Source organism: Protopterus annectens, chromosome 11.part0, assembly GCF_019279795.1.
Source record: "Protopterus annectens isolate FY-2018-M chromosome 11.part0, PAN1.0, whole genome shotgun sequence".
NCBI classification, from domain to species: Eukaryota; Metazoa; Chordata; order Ceratodontiformes; family Protopteridae; genus Protopterus; species Protopterus annectens.
This window is the reverse complement of record NC_056745.1, coordinates 219,557,304-219,577,847: the sequence shown is the minus strand read 5'-3', so window position 1 is coordinate 219,577,847 and position 20,544 is coordinate 219,557,304. Positions and strand designations below refer to the sequence as shown.

At 41.3% G+C, this 20,544-nt stretch overlaps 1 protein-coding gene across 3 annotated transcripts in view; it reads right to left on the bottom strand.

Moving 5' to 3' along the window:
• The window catches only part of NR2C1 (nuclear receptor subfamily 2 group C member 1), a 781,592-nt gene that overhangs the window by 493,620 nt on the left and 267,428 nt on the right, over positions 1–20,544 (bottom strand). For all 3 annotated transcript variants that reach the window (XM_044087641.1, XM_044087639.1, XM_044087640.1), the window contains exon 5: positions 17,987–18,217. In XM_044087641.1, coding sequence (XP_043943576.1) covers positions 17,987–18,217 — 231 coding nt within the window. The remainder of the gene's footprint in view (positions 1–17,986; positions 18,218–20,544) is intronic.

Genomic DNA, 20,544 nt, shown 5'->3' with positions numbered 1-20,544 from the left:
AAAAAAAACCCCCCAAAAAAACAAAAGACAAAATATAAAGTGTTTAAGCAGGGAGGCAAGCCCCCCCTGCACCCCCCCACACGCTACAGTGTAGGAAATGGAAATTTTCCATTTCCGCACTGTAGTGCACTGAAGTGCGGTCTCAGAGTTGGTATTTTTAAGTAGCAGGTTGGGGGGTGCAGCCCCCCACGTGGGTGGGTGCAGGGGGGCCTGCCCCCCTGCTTAAACACTTTACATTTTGTTTTTTTGTTTTTTTTATTTTTTTAAGATATTCGAACATTTAAGCGTTCGATCACTAAATTTCAATCTTTAGTGATTCGAACGTTTAAACGTTTGAATATTTAATATTGACCCTCTCTCCAGCAGGTCCTATTTATATCACAGGCAAGGGTTAAGTCTGTAGAATGGGTAATTCTGGTACTGTTTATTTTGTAGATATGCAGGAGGTCCATCGGAGTGCAGTCTGACAATGCACTGTATGCCAGGCATAGATCTCCCCTCAAAAGCCTGCGGCGGTCTGCAGAGGACATATTACTTACGCCTTATATTCTTTTAGTGAGAAACCTCTGTGGACATTCTAGATGGGGTCTATATTAAATATTAGAAAGCTTAAATGTTCGAATCACTGAAGATCGAACTTTAGTGATCGAATGCTTAAATGTTTGAATATCTTAAAAAAAAAAAAAAAAAAATGTAAAGGGGGGCAAGCCCCCCTGCACCCCCACACCCCCCGCTACTTAAATATACCAACTCCGAGACCGCACTTTAGTGCAACTACAGTGCGGAAATGGAAAATTTCCATTTCCTACACTGTAGCGCGTTCTCGGAGTTGGTATATTTAAATAGCGGGGGTGCAGGGGGGCTTACACCCTTTAGTTTTTCTTTTTTTTGTTTTATTTATTTTTTTTTACATTTTTTAAAATATTCTAACATTTAAGCGTTTCGATCACTAAAGTTCGATCTTTACTGATTCGAACGTTTAAGCATTCAAATATTTAATATAGACCCTTGGAAAAATAGGTATGTACCCCAGACACCACCCAGTCTATGGAACAGGCTCCCCATCCATGTGAGGAAGAGTTCCTCCCTAACCCAATTCAAGTGCAACTTGGACAATTGGATGGGAAAATGGAAATTCATCCCTCGTTTGGCACCTATGTCTCTAATAGGTTCATAGGTTCATACTGGGCTATCTGCCCTAGGGAATTTATAAGCCTAGCCAGAGTGTGTTTGGCTTTCGCCACCCACTTTAAATTAATTTTGCTATGCCCTTTTTCGAGGTTAGTATACTGTGCCTCTGTCTAACAGTGGCACAGAAGTGATACCCGGGGTAAACCTACGATCTCCCATCCACTCATCAAGATTCCTCTTGAAGAGGGTCAATGAGGGACTCTGCCTAACCTGGACTGGGATTTTATTCCAGAGTGAAGGGAGCCTCTGGGTTATGAATCTGTCCCTCCAGCATGTCCTATTTATTTCAGTGCTGAGGTTCAAGTCTCTCGAGCGCGTAGCTCGATGGGATTTGGATTTTCTGAGGTGCAGCATGTCCATTAATTCCTGGTTGGACATGGCTTTATACGTCAGGCACAGATCGCCTCTGAGCAGGCGGTATGCTACTGAGTAGAGCTGGAGTTTCTTTAACCGGGCAGCATATGGCATCTGTTTGAGCCATTTGATTTTCTTGGTGAGGTACTTTTGGGGTCTTTCCAGTTGCTGCAGGTGTCTGGTAAGGTACATCCCAAAAGGGGCATTGTACTCGATTATGGGCCTGATGAGGGATGAGTAAAGAGGCACGATGACCTCCCATGATCTAGATGTGAATCCCTTCATGATTAGGTGGGCTATATAAAATGTTTTTCTAACCACTTTGGCCACGTGGTTGTCAAATGAGAGATTGCTATCAACTTGGGTCCCCAGGTCCCTAATTACTTCTTCCGTACTTAATGGATTACCACCTATGTGGGAATTTGTGGGCACTTTGTTTTTGCCAAAGGGGATGACTATACACTTTTTGGCGTTTAGCTTGAGGCCATGGCTCTGGCACCAGTTGTCTGTTTCTATGAGGCCCTTTTGGAGGATGCTTGTGTCGGCTGGGAGAGTCGATTATGGTGCCCAGTTTGCAGTCATCTGCGAACTTGGTCAGCCACAGTCCTTCCATGTTGGCCTGTACCTCAGAGAAATATATACCGAACAAGAGAGGTCCCAGGACTGAGCCTTGTGGGACGCCACTTGTAACTGGTTTGGAGTCTGACATAGCTCCAGCAATTCTAACCATGTGGGTTCTGTCCTTGAGCCAGTTTGCAACCCATCTAGTGACATAGGGGTTTATATTTAAGCTGGTGAGCTTATCTATAATGCCCGAATGGGGTATTGTATTGAAGGCTTTTGCGAGGTCCAGGTAGGCTGTGTGGACCACCTTCCCCTCGTCAATGGCCTTGGTGACTGTTTCAAAGAAATCGACCAGGTTTAACAAAGCCGAACTGGGTAGGATCCAGTGTCTGTAGGTCCCCAATATCTTTATTTATGAGGTCCATGATGATCCTTTCCATAGCTTTGCAGACCAAGCTAGTCAGACTTATGGGGCGATAGTTTCCAGGATCCATTGAGGCACCACCTTTGTGGAGAGGGTCCACTGTTGCTGTACGCCACTCTTTGGGTACATATCCTGTAGTAAAGCTGAGATTGAACAGTAGTTTTATGTTTGGGTTTAGCTCTTCTTGGAGTTCATGTAGGACGCAGCCCGGTACACCGTCTGGTCCCATTGATGCTGTGTTTTTTGCTTTGGAGAGGGCGGCTCTTACCTGAGCATCTGAGATGTCAGGGGGGCAGCACTTTGCTGGGATAGATATTTGCCCTTTTGGTGGGGAGGGGGGGGGAGAAGTTTGCGCTGAACCTGTCAGCTAGGATGTTGGCAATGTCTGTGGGTTCGGTGTATTTTTTGTCATTTTAAACTAATTCTGAGCATATCTGGGAATTCCCACCCAGGTTCCTAACAACTTTAAAGAAAGCCTTGTGATTATCCTTAGTGTCCTGTGCAATTTTTCTCTCGAAGCTGGCCTTAGACGATTTTATGAGTGCCTGTAGTTTTTTGCTAATACTGATCAGAGATGCCTTCCCTTTTTGGGATTTTGCTCTATCATGTAGTAGCTTCCTCCTTCTATTGTATAGTTTGTTTATGGCTGGGGTCCACCAGACAGGACGTCTGCCTTTGGAGGATTGGGTCTTGGTTTTATTTGGGATTGCATGATCTATGCATTCCTGAAGGTGTTCATAGAATGCGTTTATAAAGGATTCTGCGGTCTAGGCAGATTTTCCACAGGCCGGGGCTTTGAAGGATTCCACCTCGGTTTTGAGGAGTGTGAAATTTGCTTTAGAGAAGTTTTTCACTGTGGTTTTCTGGGCAGGGGTGGGGTCGGGATGTGAATATCCAGTGAGATTAGTTTATGGTCTGATCTTACCAGTGAGGGATACACTTCTGGTCTGGAGCATAAAGTCCCCATGTTGGTGATGATCAGGTCCAGTATGTTTTCCCCTCTTGTGGGAGTGGTAACAAGTTGTTCCATAGCATTTGAGTTTATAAATTCTAGGAACCTTTGGGCTAGGGTGTTGGAGCTAGAGTAATGCTCCCAGTCTATGTTTGGGTAGTTTAAGTCGCCCAATATAATGGTGTTTGGAGAGACCTTCATATTTTCCAGTGTTCTCAGGAAGGCCGAGTGGGGTTCCTGGGTTTGGGAGGGTGGTCTGTAGCAGGCTATAAACTGGAAGGCAGTTTTACCCACTGTTAGTTGCACATGGATAGTCTCTGATGCTTCCTGCTGTGCCACCAACCTGGAGGTGTGGGTATCTTTCACGAATATTGATACTCCCCCTCCTTTTGTGGTTCGGTCCAAGTTTTGGGGCCGAAAAGCATGGTATGAGGTATAACCTGGTAGTGCTGGGGTGCTCTCGGGAGCCTTGAACCAGGTTTCTGTTATTGCACAGATATCGATGTTCTCCATGCTAAGGAGAGTTTCGAGTGCGTGCATCTTGTATCTTGCATAATGTAAACAGGTAACCTGTAAGTGGTTCATCTCCCAGGCCCATACTCACATTTATCAAGGTATCAGAACTTGTCAGAGATTTGGGATGCATGGCTAGGCTTAAAAATGCCCTTGTGGTTGTTAGCCTAGTAAAAACCTATGAACCTAAGAACATGTGATGTAGATGTAATTATATTAGAAGGCACAAGATTTTTAACAAATGAAGAAACATTACAAACAAAGAAACTATGGGGAGGAAAGATAATCTGGAATTTGGGAAATATCAGATGTTCTGGAATAGCTATATTCTGTAGAAATACAGTAAAGATATTAGATGTAACTTTAGCAAAAATGGGGAAATTAACCATTGTAGATTTAAAATAGAAAGAATAAGTCTACATAATTATAATATTGTATGTGTATACTAACTGTAAAGAAAGTGAAAGCTTATTTCAGATCAGATTTTAGACTATGTAGTCATAAATATGAATATAATAACAGGAGACTATTTCTGATTTAAGAGGCAAGAGTAAAAAGAAAGTAAATGATATAAGAAAAATATTAGAAGTTATAAGATGTGGTGATTTAAAACTCTGGGACAAAAACTCAGACATACAAACTGGGTATGTACAGAACTGAAACAGATTATTTTATAATATCAGAAGGTTTAGTTATAGGAGAAGGGGAGGTAGTTGAAAAAGGATTTTCTGATCATCTTGTAATATGGCTAGAAATGAAAGTAGTAACAAGGAATATATAAAATAGGCAAAGGAATAAAAAGAATAAACGAGAAAGCATGGAATAAAGAAGGAAAAGAGATTAGTAATACACTTATGGAAAGATCATACTACTATGAGAACATTTTATAAAAACATGGCAGGTGACATTTAAGGAAAAATATAAAAAAAATGTTTTTTCTTTTAGAGTGGCAATATGATGTGAGAAAAGTAGAGAAAGAAAAATATACAATAACATAATGCTGCATTGGAAGATTTAGAACATAAATCGCCCAGAATGATACCACAGTATAAGAACAAAATGATTGACTTCAACAATTGGCTAAGCTTCTAGTGTCATTCAAAGGGGACCCAGTATCTGCCTGGGACGACATGATCGACAAACCACGATGCTTTGCCAGAGATGGTCTGCCCCTGTCACCCCTGGGATTCAGGTTACTGGCTAAAGCTCTTGCCAACCCTATAGTGCCTTTTTAGGCAAGGTTCAAAGGACAAAACCAACAACGGAACAGATACAAGCATGCAAAATCTGAAGGTAATGCTACTCAATGCTAGAAGTCTAAACATCAAAATGCACTCTCTCGAGGCACTCCTAAAAATGGAGAACATTGATATCTGTGCAGTAACTGAGACCTGGTTCAAGACTCCAGAGAGCACCCCTGCAATACCAGGCTACAATTCTTACCACACTTTTCGGCCACCAAACTAAGACCGAAACACTAAAGGTGGAGGAGTGTCCATATTCACCATGGATATTCACACCTCCAGGCTAGTTGCCCAACACAATGCATCTGAAATTCTCCAGGTGCAACTAACACTAGGTAAGACTGCAATCCAAATTGTAGCTTGCAATGGATTCCCCACCATGCCCCAAGATTCTCACTACACCTTTCTAAACATACTAGAAAATATTAAGATACAACCAGACACCCTAATACTGGGTGAATTCAACTACCCTGCCATTAACTGGGAAAACTACTCGGGTACTAACACCTTTTCCAAATGGTTCTTGGAATTCATCAATTCCAATGCCCTAGATCAACTGATCAATTGTCCCACCAGGGGCTCCAATATCCTAGACCTGGTCGTTGCCAACATGGGAGATGGATGTTCCACACCAGTGGTCACCCCTTCATTGGTCAGGTCTGACCATAAGCAAATCACCTTTGACATCCACATCCCACCCCCCGTAAGGAAACCTCTGTAAAAAACTTCTCCAGAGCCAACTTCATGCTATTTAAGTCAGAAGTGACAAACTTCATGGCACCCATGCAGACGGGAGCTGAAAGTTCGACTGCTGAATCCTACACTAAGGCACTGTACGAGCACATCCACTCATGCATGAATCGTGCCATTCCAAATAGAACCAAGACGCTCTCCTCCAAAAAAAGGAATCCAATCTGGTGGTCCCCTGCCATAAACAAACTATACAACAGAAGGAAGAAACCATTGCAGAAAAGAGGAAAATCCTAGGATGCAAAAAACTCCCTTACCAGCCTCAGTAAGAAGCTAAGATCTCTCATAAAATCCTCCAAAGCTAGTTATTAAAATAAAATTGCCAAAGATTCCAAAGACAACCACAAGGCATTCTATAGTTATGTCAAAAATCTAAATGGCAATGCTCAGATCTGCTCTGAGCTACAACAGAATGGCATCAAATACACTGATCCCAAGGATATTGCCAATATCCTGGCAGATCGATTTAGTGCCAACTTCACTCCCCTCTCACCCCCTAAAGGGCCCATCTCAATACCAAAAGATTGCCAAATTCTGGTAATCACGGCCACACAGGTAGAAACCGCACTCTCCAAAGCTAAGAATACAGCATCCATAGGACCAGATGATATCCCCGGCTGTGTACTACATGAACTATAAAATGAACTGGCACCTCACCTAAGTGTCATGTTTAATCATAGCCTCACCTCAGGCTTTGTGCTCACTGAGTGGTGCACAGCTACAGTTATCCCACTCCACAAGGAAGGGTCCACCTTGGATCCCGGGAACTACCATCCCATCAGTCTGATGAGCCTGATCTGCAAGGGCTTGGAACGCATTATCATGGAACATATAAACAAAGACATTGGCAACCTTTAAACACATAGACCCCACCCAGTTTGCGTTCGTGAAGGGCCGATCTTGTCTCTTGAACCTGATTGGCTTCTTCTAATCAGTCTCCAGAGTTGTGGATGAGGGTTAGGCGGTCACACAGCCTATCTGGACTTTGACACCATCCCCCACTCTGGAATCATAGATAAACTTACTAAGCTGGGCATAAATCCCTACGTCACTCGATGGGTTGCCAACTGGCTTACTGACAGAACCCAGACTGTAAAAGTAGCCGACTCTAAATCCAGCTCCAGGCAAGCGGAGTACCTCAGGGTTCAGTCCTGGGACCGCTCTTGTTTTGCATCTACTTCTCTGATGTACAGGCCAACACTAAGGGACTCTGGCTAACAAAGTTCGCAGATGACTGCAAACTGGGAGCCATTATTGAATCCCCAAATGATGTGGATATTCTACAAAAGGTCCTTACAGAAACAAATGCTTGGTGCCAGAACCATGGGCTCAAGCTTAATGCCAAGAAATGTATATTTATCCCCTTTGGGAAAAAACATGTACCCATGAATTACCACATAGGTGGCAGTACGCTAAACACCGAAAGTGTGAAGAGAGACTTAGGGACACAGGTGAACAGTGGTCTCACATTCGATAACCACATCGCCACAACAGTCATGAAATCCTTCTATGTGGCACACCTCATCACTAAGGGCTTTTCATCCAGAAAAAAGGAGGTCATTGTCCCACTGTACTCATCCCTCATTAGACCCATTACAGAGTACAATACCCTGTTTGGTATGGACCTCACAAGACATCTGCAACAGCTGGAAAGGCCACAGAAATACCTCACTAAAAGAATCACAGGCCGAAAGCAGATGCCCTATGCTGACCGTCTAAAAAAACTCCAGCTATACTCTGTGGCATATCGTCTACTCAGAGGTGATCTCTGCTTAACATACTCATGTCAAACCCTGAGCTGTTGGATATGCTGCACTTAAAGAAATCCCAATCCCTCAGAGCCACACACTCCAGGGATCTAAACCTTGTCATCACAATGAACAAAACATGCTGGAGGGATAGGTTCCTGACCAAGAGACACCCCATACTCTGGGATAGACTGCCCATACATGTCAAGCAGAGTGCCTCCTTGGCCCTCTTCAAAAGGAACCTTGACGATTGGATGGGAGATAAGAAATTCACCCCAGGGATCACGTCAGTCACCCTGCTAGACAGGGGTCCAGGGAAGTAAATATTGTGGGAAGAAATAGCCGGGGAATTGTTTGGCTAGGCTTGTATAGGCCCTGGGCCGATAGCCCAGTACCAACCTATGAACCTATGATAGAAAGTACTTTGACAAAGAAAAAAATAATAATTATATGAAAGAAATCAAGAAACAATACAAAAATTGTTATATAAGCAAAGATATTTTTACAAGGAAAAAGAGAAGAAGCATCAAGTTACTTAAGCAGATTAGAAAAGGAAGATGGTAGTGTAATGAGAGAAATAAAAATGTAAAAGGAGAAACAAAGAGATCAGGAAAATAGTATGAATAGTGTAGTACAATATGTACAAGAAATGTTTAAAGAAAAAAGAAGGTAGTGAAAAAATGTGGAAGGTAAAAAGAGTAAAAGAAGTTATGTAGTTACCATAACATTCCATCTGTGTTGTTAATCTTCATTCTTACTCAACGAGTGGGTTCGGATTCGATCCATCAGATCTGACTTGACCGATGCTAAAGCTAGCAGCCACAAGATCTCTCGAGCTTCTCCCTTACCCACAGTGCACCTACCCAATTACCTCAGATCTTGTTTTCTGCTACATTAGCTCCTCCAGAAACCAATGAAGGGGGTTAGTGGGAAGGGAGTTGATGAAGAATGAAGATTGACAACACAGATGGAACTTTATGGTAAGTACATAACTTCTTTATTTGAATATGTCAATCTTCATTCTATCCTCAACGAGTGGGACAGTGCCCCTAGCTACTTGTATCCAGGGTGGACTTGAGGAAGGATATTCCTGAGTACCATAGAACCTAATGATGCCCTACCTCAGATCCAACTTCTAATAAGTGATAAAGGTATGAGGAGTAGCCCATGTTGCTGCTGCACAAATACCATCCACAGACATCCTTGATTGAAAAACCATGGAAGTAGCCACAGATCTAGTGGAGTGTGTTTTCAATGGATGCATAAGAGGAATGCCCAATTTAACACAGACAAAGGAGATGCAATTTGTCAGCCACTTTGATAAAGTAACTTTGGTGCAGAGAAGGAGATAAACAGTTGGTCTGCTTTCCTGATTTTTTTCTGTTCTATGCAATTAGAATCGCAATTGTCTGTGAGCATCCACTAAATGTAAAATATATTCTCCTTTGTTGGTAACCTTAGCACAAAAAGTTGTTCTTTTCTTTGAGCTCATTAAGTTTAAGTGGGGTGTGACCAGTTGTGACTCTGATGTATATAAATTGCTTTGCATGCAGTTTTTAGTTGTCTGAAGAAGTCTGGTTATACCAGACAAAAGCGCTTACTTCATTTCATGTTTTAAATCAATTTTCGTGTTTGGATCAGTGGATTTCAGCCTGTGTTACTTTGTGTGAAGGTTGTGTGTGAGACTAAAGCATCAAATTCAAGACCTCAAGAGGTGCAGGATCTTTAAAAGGAGGCTTTAGAAGCGTCCCTTTTAAGAAGGCCTTGCTCAATTTGTGAGAAGCTATGGATGTGCCATTCACTCCTGTATGTTAATTTGAAATTGCTGCTAACTGTACTCTAATGTTTGAGGTACTGGCATCGTTTTGAAAAAAATGAGTAAGGAAATCTAAAATGTGATTAATGGGAGCTGAAAAGGGATCAAGATTATGTTGATGAGCCCAAAGGGTAAACTTTTTCTATTTACTTACATATGTTTTCCTTGTTGAGGAGTTATGGGAAGACAAAATTATATATCAGATAGGTGATGAGAGCAGAGATTGTCTGGTTATTAAGGGAACTGCAGAAACCAAGCAGTCAGTTTGAGGTTTGGTATATTCGGATGTGACATGTCCATCAGGTGAGACAGGAGGCCTGGAGTCGGATCCAGGTTCCATGGTGGTTGAACCAGGTGAGACCATAGGTAGGGAAACCAAATTTTTTGAGGCCAATAGGAGGCAATGAGGATCACTGTGCTCTTCGACCTGGCAGCTTTCTGCAGAAATTTTGGAATCAATGGGGAAGGTGTAAAGGAAACCAAGAGGCCAATCATGAAATAGAGCAGTCCTTGGTGACTGCCCCTGTGGGGGAATCAAGCCAAAGTAGTTGCTGCACTTGTTGTATAGAGGAGAGGCAAAAAGATCACAGCATGGCTGGCCCCACTGATGGAAAATCTCATCCCCCAGTTTCTTATTGAGGGACCAGTCATCTGGAAGAAGAATGCACCTGTTCAGTTTGTCCACAATCACACTGGATCTCCCTGGAATGTGCATTGCTAAAAGAAAATGGTCGGAAAAGACTGCCCACTGCCAGACCCTGAGCGCTTCTTGACACAATGGATAAGATTTGGTTCCCCCTTACTTGCTGATATACCAGACGACTGATATATTGTCCATTTCAATCGCAATCATCCCAGAGGGAAGAACATCTTGAAATGTTCCCAACGTCAAGAGCACTGCTGTCATCTCTAGAACATTTATATGCAAATTGGCATCTTCGGGGGACCAAGTACCCTGGACTGTCTTCCCCAGATAATGTCCCCCCACACTATCTTGAAAGCATCTGTGGTCACTATGGCCTTGGGATGTTGGTGAATGAAGGGACAGCTATGGAACAGTTGATCACACTAGATGCACCAGTAGAGATCTCTTTTACAAGTGTTGGTATTTTTTTTTTTCTGATATGACACTGACTGATGGAAGATTGACCATTGAGTAGCCAACATCCACTGGAGGATCCACATGTAAAACCTGGCCAAAGGAACTAAGGTTATCACTGCTGCCATGAGGCCTAGAGTTTGGAGAACTGTGCAGACTGAGATTGATGTGTTCTCTACAACCTTCTTGAACTGTGACCTTATAGTTTGAACTCGGTGTGGTGGAAGGGAAGCAATGGCAAAACTTGCATTGAGGAGTGCTCCAATAAATTCCATTGTCTGAGCTGGTTGAAGTTGTGATTTGCTGTAGTTTATAGTTATTCCTAGGAGAGCACAGGTGTGGAGATCCTGATCTCTTGCATGTATGAGTTGATGCCTGGTTGGAGACAGTCGTCCATGTAGGGAAACACCCAGAATCCCTGCAGTCTGAAGTAAGCTGCTTCTACTGCCATGCATTTGTTGAACACCATGGGGGGGCTGTGGTGAGTCCAAAGGGCAGTACTTTGAATTGGTAGTGACTTGCTCCCAGCCGGACGCATAGGTACTTTCTACACCCCTGTTAATTTTTATGTGGTAGTAAGTATCCTGAAGATCTATTGATCTATTTTTTATGTGATAGCAAGCATCCTGAAGATCTATTGAGCACATCTAGTTGTCCTTGCCCAGAAAAGGGAGAATGGACTGAACTGTGACCATCTAGAACTTGGTTGGGTGAACACATTTGTTTAGATTTAAGAGATTCAGAAATGGTCTCCAGTCCAGTTTCCTTTGGTACTAAAAAGATCCTGGAGTAAGTTCTGGACCCTATCTGGTCTGGTGGAATCTCTTGGATGACTATTTTCTAGCAGCTTTTAAATCTGAATTGCCGCTTGATCCCTCTGACTGGGTGGAACATCGGGGATTTTCCTGGGAATTGAGGGTGGTAGGGAAAATGGTATTACATAACCTCTGGATATAATCCTCTGCACCCAAGTATCTTTTGTTAATTTTAGCCAGGCTCTCTGGTGCACAGATAAACATCCCAGACTGTCTCCAGAGGCCTCTGTTCAGAAGTACTGGTAGGGTTTATCATAGAAAGATTCCCATGAACCCTGGTTTTGCAGGCCACCTCTGCCATGAGGGCGATGACATCCATTGGAGTTCCCTCCTCTGCCACTGGGGGAACTTCCCTCCACATGTGTCATTTAAAGGACCTTGGGACGTTCTGAACCACATTTTCTGGCCACTCTGCTGATTCCTGGAGTAGGATCTTTTTGGGGGGGGGGCTAAAAACATATGCCCATGGCAAACAAAGTCTTTCCATCCTTCTCACACCTGTACCTCATGTCTTTCACCTTAGAGACAAAAACAGTAGTTCCGTCAAAGGGAACATTAATGAAATTGGACTTAAATGGCTCCGCAAAATCGCACAAGCACATCCAGGCATGTCTCCTCATGGAAATGCCTGAACCTGCAGCTCTTGAGGTCCCTTCCACTATGCTGGAAACTAACATCATGGAACTATTCTATCTAGACTGCAGGGCTGCCAATTGAGAAGTTACCGAATCTTGAACTTCTGCAGAAATGGTTCTTGAGACAGTATTTGATAATTCCTGGGTCAAATCTCTCTGAATCTAATAAAGTGTGTCAAACAGTTCAGCGATCACAAGGCAAAGGTCTCTGAAGCAAAAACATGCTTTCCCACCCTGTCCATCACCAGTGACTTCCTGTTGGGGGGATACACAGTGGATCTCTCGGCTAGTTCCTTCTTTGTGGCCGCCACAATGACCATGCCCCTTTCCCCAAAACTGTCTGCAGTTGGTGCCATTAGTCTATCTGGTCTCAGAGGTATGGGTTGTATGGAGTCAGGCTCCTTCCATTCCCACCTAGAGATCATGTCAGTGAGCTCACTGGCAGGCAGAGTCACCCAAGAAGTACAGTGTCCTGTACCGAAAGCCTCTAGGAGAACGGATTCCTCCAGCAAAGGGTTGGAGGATGTCCAGCCACCTCTCTGTTTAAGATTTCTAGGATTTCTCCAAAGGGAACATCTTCAGGAGGTGAATGTGGGGACCCTTCACCCTCGTCAAAATCTGTGTCTTTGGTGACAGACTCCAGTGAGGAGTCCAGGTGCTTCCTCTTGCACGTCCTCCTCCTGGGCACTTTCTCAGTGGGGTGTTCTGGGGAAGGCTCGGAAGAGGAAATCAAAACTCCCTGGGAGGGAACCTGAGGTTTCAGTAGAGGATGTCCCCATGGAGAAAGGTGTTCAGGCTCCAGGCGCTGGGGCATCATGGTAGAATATGTAGGATCTGAAGAAGAAAGTGCTGTCAGGACTGCTGAGGCACAGAACACTCTCTTTGCAGCCTCAAAGTCAGAGCTCGAAGGACCTAGAGAGGGGTTCTGATATGAGAAAGCAGGTTTCCAAATCATCCCATTTTGCTAACATAGGTTTGGGAACATAGGTTACTTGCACCATTTTGCTAACATAGGTACTGATTCAGTGCTAATTTTTTTAGTAGTAACCCTATAATGCTCATGACCTTTGCTTTTTTAACAGAACTGCAAAGCCACTTTTCTTAATTTTTAAGTTTGGAATGACATACATTCCTAAGTCCATATATTCAAAATCTCAGAAACAACTGTAGCTCCTAAATTGAAGTTGTGATCAAGTCTAAAAGTGCCAAATTACACCACACCAATGTTTCCTGAATTAATTTGAAATCAATGATTTTTTTAACTGTCCAAATACATCGGAGACATACAAGTTAAGTGTCAAAAAGTCAGATAAGGAAGAAAAAAAATCCTCCAATTTTAATGTCATTTGCATTTTTGTACATCCAGTAACTAACATTAATGGGCAGTAGAGAGCGCATATACTTAATACAGGGCCTGAAACCAACCCCTGAAGAAATTGCTGACCTGATGGAATAGAGGTCATCCCACTTCACTCTGACTTCTATTTTCTAGCCAATATTCACCTATTCAATATTACAAGGATGAATTTCCTCCTTTATTAAAGATTCTATAATTACAACATGGGGAATACCGTCAAAGGCCTTTGGCAGGTCCAAACATATGACACCAGAAATAATGTCATTATAAAATGCAGCAATTGACTGTTTCATAAAACTGAATTAAGTTTTTTTAAAGCAGAACATCATTTAGTAAAACTCTGTTCATTCAAATCTGTTACTGCTAAATCACTCTCAGAGTTAATTAAAAAAAAAGTAAACATCTTTCAAAACACTTGTCCAAAAGTGAAGTTAGTCTGATGGGAAAACAGTTGGAAATACTGTCATCTTATGCATATACAAAATATAAGATGATTCCAGGTAACTGGAACCACAGTGTTTTCCAACAAGACATTAAATAAAATAATTAACAGTTTTATTAAATGGTCCTTCAGATTTTAATAAAACAGCCTGGAACTGAGTCAGGTCCAAATTAAACTAAACCTAGAAACTAAAATGTGTTGTTCTAAGAAACTTCTAGTTCATCCACTATACAGTTTTAAATGAGTCTCTTAAAGTGTCATATAGCAACAGACTTAAAATTGCGACACACCTTGCAAGCAAGAAATACACATTTCATGTTGACTCTTTAGCACTTCGCATTACCACAATGTAAATTGTCAAGCAAACGCTGTCAAAAAGTGAGATGATAGGTGGGCAGTTGCACAAATAGGGAACTTTTTTAATGAAAAGGAACTGAAATACATGATCGAAAAGAAATCAAAAACCTGAAGGAGTACCACAAAACATACTGAGAAAGCTTGCAGATGTGCTTGATGCCCCTTTTATGAGACTTATCCCCCATCACTAGCACCTGATGTGCTATCTAGGGATTGCAAAAGGGCTACACTTATATCAATATTTAAAAAAGGCAAAAAGAAACACCATGACAGTTATGGGCCCTTGAGTATGACGGTTTTGCAAAGGTTATTACTGCTGCCTCACAGCTCTTGGCTCTGCAGTTCAGTTCTCAGATGGGGTATGGGGTGCCTTCTTTGCAGATTCTGCATTTCCTCCTTGTGTCCAGGTGGGTTTTTGATCTCATTCACCATCGCAAAGGCATGCGCTTAGGTGAAGTAGCAACCTTCTAAAATAGTCTGCATGTATAAGTGAGTGAGTATGACATGCCTGTGTTTGTTGACTGTCTTCTTACCTTGCAAAATACTGCTTGCAAAAATAAGTTGCATCTTCCAGGCAACTCTGAACAGGGCAAAGCAAGTAACAAGAGAACGAATGAATGAATGATTTGTATTTTTGAGAAATAGCAAGAGATGTAAGCTGAAAACAAGAATAGCTAAAGTTATGAAACATGACAGGCTAGAACATGACATATAACATGGCTTCAGACAGAGTAGGTCACATCTTTTGAATCTTCCACAATCTTATGAGTAGCTGATAAAAGACTGGATGAAGACAAATGACTCTGTGTACTTTAGTTCCTGTCTTCTGCGACTCCATGCTTACAACTTATGGAAAATGTAAAAATAAATTAGTAAATTAATGTAAAAAAGGCCAACTGGGTTAAAAAGAATAAGTAATATTTCTCTTTTACAGGCTTTTTCTTGTGCTGTATATGTCAACAAGTTACAGCACTTCAAGTATTCCCAGAAATGTAATGTGTACCACAATACTTAAAGATGCCATTATCTGGTTATGTTCCCTACCCTTCATCTGTTCTAGAACTGAAATGTTTTACTTTCTATAACCAAACTAAGCAAGATATTCCCCTCCCACCAGACTCTACAATGAACCCTTCACCTGCAAAGTAGGTCTTTTCCTTCTTCTCTATCCTTCATCTATAATCCTCCCACAGATAAATATCTATGCATCAGCAGCCATTATATGTGGGAAAATAGTCAGATGCATAGGTATCAACACACTATCTGATCCTGAAAATACTGACAAAAAGACACCATTTCTGAATAATGCTTAACAGCAAGCATCCTAGCATCCATCATAAATCACTTGGTCTACCGGTTGTAGTTCTGCTCAAAAGCTGTCATGTCGTCTTGTAAACACAAACACACCACCTCTGGAGAAAATGTGAAATACATGAGTGAGGTGTATGCTTAAAAATGTGTTATGCTTAACATAAAACAAAAAAATAAATTATAATGAATTAGTGCAATCTTCAGAAGGAGGGATCATCCAAAAGGTTCCAGATCTCCAAAACCTATCAGCAGTATGACATTACTACTTTGCAAACCATTTTATGCATCTATTTTACTTACAATGATAAATTAACAAGGTGTTTACTACCTGTGCCATTTTGAAGATGTTATTTTAAAGCATACTGCAACGGATCTTCAAAGCACTGTAGTTAATTTTTTTTTTACAAACTGAACTTCTCAAACGTTGACAGTTAATATAGAGAATACTACTCTCAAGCTGTGAAAACATCTCATCAAAATATATAAGAAATCTAATATGGGCTACCAAAGTTACCAAATAGCAGAAGAAAATGGTTGTCTTTTAAAATATAACTTTCCATGGCAGCACAGGCCTTAGTTTGTTGCTTATGGCATTACCGCCATAGTACTGGTCACTTTTTTGCCCCCCCCCCCATCGTCTTGACAAATATCAGACATCCTGCACCTGATTGGACAATCACAACCAGTTATGGCAAGAATCTACTGAAGGACGTCATCACCCGTGTAGCCATCAGGATTCTCAGCTTTTTAGAGCTTTAGTCCCTGCTCTAGCAACTGGTATGCAAGGGCCTTGTTATGTCATCTCTCTTCAAGGTATGCATGCACACTTCTGTACACACTACAGCTCCTTGGAAGGCCACAGTATTGCTACAGCTCAGCAAAGCCAAGTGCATTGTCCCCACTTTGTATGTGATCTTTGTTCTCACTTCACTACCAGAGATGGTCTTGCAAAGGAATCGGCTGCCTCCCCCTCCTGGGCTGGCTGAGCAACCATTAGCTGTTTATTACAACAATGAAAGATCAGTTCCTCCAACATCCAGGTTGCTAAGTATACTAGGTCATCTGGGTCATATTTATGGCACTATCCCACTACACTCCAAACAAGTGAACACTTTTTAACATCCAAAAAAGTTTTTTTTTGGAAAAAACTCGCTTTAGTCTACATCTTTGAGAATTCAAAGATGAAAAATGAAGAGGTAAGTCTAGGACCTACCCATAGTGTTGTAGCGAACACCATGCAGTAAATCCTCACATATTCTTGACTCATCTGAATGCTTCCAATAACCTACAATGTACCACTGCCCTAGGCAATACATTCCACAAAAATACCACCCTTGCAGCGTCCATCTACACCTGTTTTCACCCTCTGTCTTTCCTCTTCAATTATATCCAATATGCCCTCTAAAATGTACTGCAGCCAAGCTGTGTCCTCCTTTTTCTTCTGTCTTCTACTGTGTGTTCATTCAAATCTGTGTACCCAGTCTTTCCATTGCCTTAAAACTTTAGGTAACTGTACACTGGGCATTTTCTAGCACTCTACTTTCCCATCCCCTTTGTGGCTGCCAGTACTGGAAACAATAACCCAGACAGCTGCTTCACCAATGCCCTCTACAACAGAAGGATTACTCTAGCATCTTTAGAATCCACTCTGTTTGTTATAAACCTCAGCATCTTCCATCTCTGTCACTGTCTTTTCATTCAACATAATGGGCCAGATGCCAAAAGAGTTAATCTCAGAGCAAGTATGCCTGGATTCTGAAAGACTTGCACTTTGGTGTAAGGCCTATCTATTTACAGGGTTACTACTGGGACCAAATTCCAAAACACCTGCTCTCAGTGTAACTGGTCATTTATGCTGAGAGAAAGTCTTTTGGAATTGGGCTCAATGTTTCAGCCTACTGATGATTATGACTCCTAGGCAACCTTTTTCTTAAACTGTTATATGGGATTAACCCATAAAGCATATGCATATGTTTTCTTTGCCCAACTCCATCAAAGTGTATACACTGCACGTAAACAAAAATCTAATTATAGCTACCACCTTATCAGTCTACCTTGCAAACTACAGCAAATCTCGGGTGATACAGACCCCTCCCATCATCTGAGGCTAAAAACGGCAAATGTACACTATGCTCCAAGGTTCATTCTTTTCATTAACTCCTTGCTATCAGAAACACTATGCATCAATCAGTCAGTCATATTTTATTTACTTAACAGCACCATTTAAAATGCAAGACGTTTAATGAAGCAAAATTAACAAAAAAGTATACACAATAAAACAATATATGTAATGAGTACATTGGAATCATAAAAAATCTACTACAAGGATATCACAACACCACTACAGCTGAACATTTATCCAAAGTAACTGTTTCAGAAAGGATGTCACTTTTTTTCTTTTACTTTTACAGTACCTGGATTTGTTGTGCAGACACATCAGGTGTGGCAAAAATCAGCTGGTTGACCCCTGCAGCATCAGGTGTAGCTAGAATCACCTTTCCTTGAGGTTGGTCTTGCCTGGTTAAGATCAGTTTTCCTGAAGAAGTGCCATCAGCGTTAGTTACAATATACTGCTTGCCTGCAGAGGCCTGGTTGACTGCTGTCACAATCTGATATTTCTGGCCTGTCTGCTGATCTGTCACAATCTAAAGACATTTTTGATCATATTAATTTTTATGTACTTATTTGTTTATTTATATATTTCACTTTTTGGCTTGGACTCATCATTGACTTTATTCCATTGGCTATAAACCACTTACAGAGCCATCTATCCCACATCCTCAGGTTCTTGCATACTGTAACACCAGTGTAGCAGTTCCCTTTTCAAGGACAGGGTTACCTTTCAATGTTTCAGCTAAGAAAACTGGAGGTTGGAATAAAAGTCAGTCATCAAAAGCTAAGGAACATCCCACAATGGGGTTCAGAATCTTTCTTAGCCTGAATTAGCACATAACAGGAAAGATAACATGGATGTACATTGCTGCTCAGCATCAAGTAACTCCAGAGCACAGCCTTCCCATTTACAACTGCTTAAAATGAGACTAACCTCTGCTAGATGACATACCTGCAGACAAACCTCCCCCATCCCCTCCCTTGGAAGGAAACAGTAGGCTTTCAGCCACTCAGTTCATTCTCTGCATGCCTTAGCACTTGGACATCTAATCCAACTAAGCCGTCTGTGACATAAATGGATGCTCTGCACCTTTGCAAAAAGGCTGGGGTTTGATCACATTAGCTGTAACCTGAAAATAACATAACATATATTCATCAAGTTCAATGATTTCTAATAAAGTTTACAATGTACAAATGCTGTTTCTTAAGAAGCTGTATTAATATTTAGATTAACAGCATTCCTGTAGTAATATAACTAATTGTTATTAACTGTTACTGCACAATTCTGATTAAAACAAGCCTCAGTTATTTGACTAAATGTTTTGACTGATCAAATGAAGAATATGTGTTGCATATCTCTAGGCATTAACACTTTAAAATACATTGCATCTGAAATGCCTGATACCCTGTCTACAAAAGGTTTACCATTAACATAATGTGGCAAAAAACACTGGAGTACAAATTACCACGTCTTAGACAAGGCAGATTTATCTGATATGATTAAATATGCTGACTTCCATTAGGAACAGACCATAGGATACAAGAACCAGAAGGTCAAAGTAAAAGATGGAAAGGAAAATATCACTACCTTAACAAACGTACTATATACAAATGCAATTAAAAATGTCACTTTTTTAAATAAAAACAGCCTGACAGTACAACTGTGTAAGATAGTTATCATAATAGCAGATCTTTGAGAGGATGCCAGTCAAACAGTAAATTAAGGCATTTGGGTTTACTCATATTCTATCCTGTTTTTTTTATCAGTTGTGCTATTCCTCCCTGCGATGACCAGTATTGTTCTTGCATCTACCTTGGAAGTTGCTTATATAGGTATGCAAGACACTTGTAAATATCCAGCACTGTCTTGGCAGTACTTCTGTTCTTTGAGTCACAAAAAGCACTCACAGGGAAGTATGTCTGTAGTAGCCAAATATCAACATCCACAGAAGTCAAATTCATTCTTTGTCTGAATACCCTTTTAATTTAATAGAAGACAATTCTGGATAGGATACCAGTCTATTGCAAAGGTATAAACAACTGAAAGACACATGCACACATACCACTTATGCAGAGATGGAGCACACCACCTATAAGCAAATCAGATGTCCCACTAAGATGTGTATTTGAGATAAGGAAGGAAAGTGGAACATGCTGAAAAATTGTGACGATACATGGCAGCCATCACCATAATAAAATTAAAAATAGCTGGTAAACATCTACAGAATATGAATAAACAGTTATAATCAAAATAATCAAACTGCATACATCGTCCATGGGGATAGAGGAATGACAGATTCATTGCTGCTGTGCTTTTTCCCTTTAATATCTTTTGTTTTTACATTGAAAGGGTCACTGAAACAGTAATATTTAGGTAGATTGCCACATTGTTATTTATGAAATGAGGACAGTTACATGATTCAGTGTAGCACAGTTGTGCCAAAACAGCCAGATCATGGTCAAATGGGGCCCTAGGCAGGGAAATAGACCAACCCCCCCCCACAACTCAGTCATTCTAGTGTCCCATTACTTGGACAACCCCCCCAACTACCATAAACAGTGTTCAAACCTGTCAGTGTTACACTATTTTCTTCTTTACTTTTGAAATGATTACAGAAATGTGGATTTAATTTAAAATATATAATTTATTTATCCTTTGTTGCCCAGGTTAGTTCTATTAACCTCTTTTCAGGGAGACCCAAGATGGGATTTATTCTATTAGGGGAAATTTGGCCAGTGCATCAGGGAACTTTCCCTACACTTTTCAATAGATGTTGTGGGATCCTTTACAGTCTACTGTCAACTCAGACAGATGGAGCCTCAGTTTAACATTCACCTGAAGGACAACACACTCAGGAGT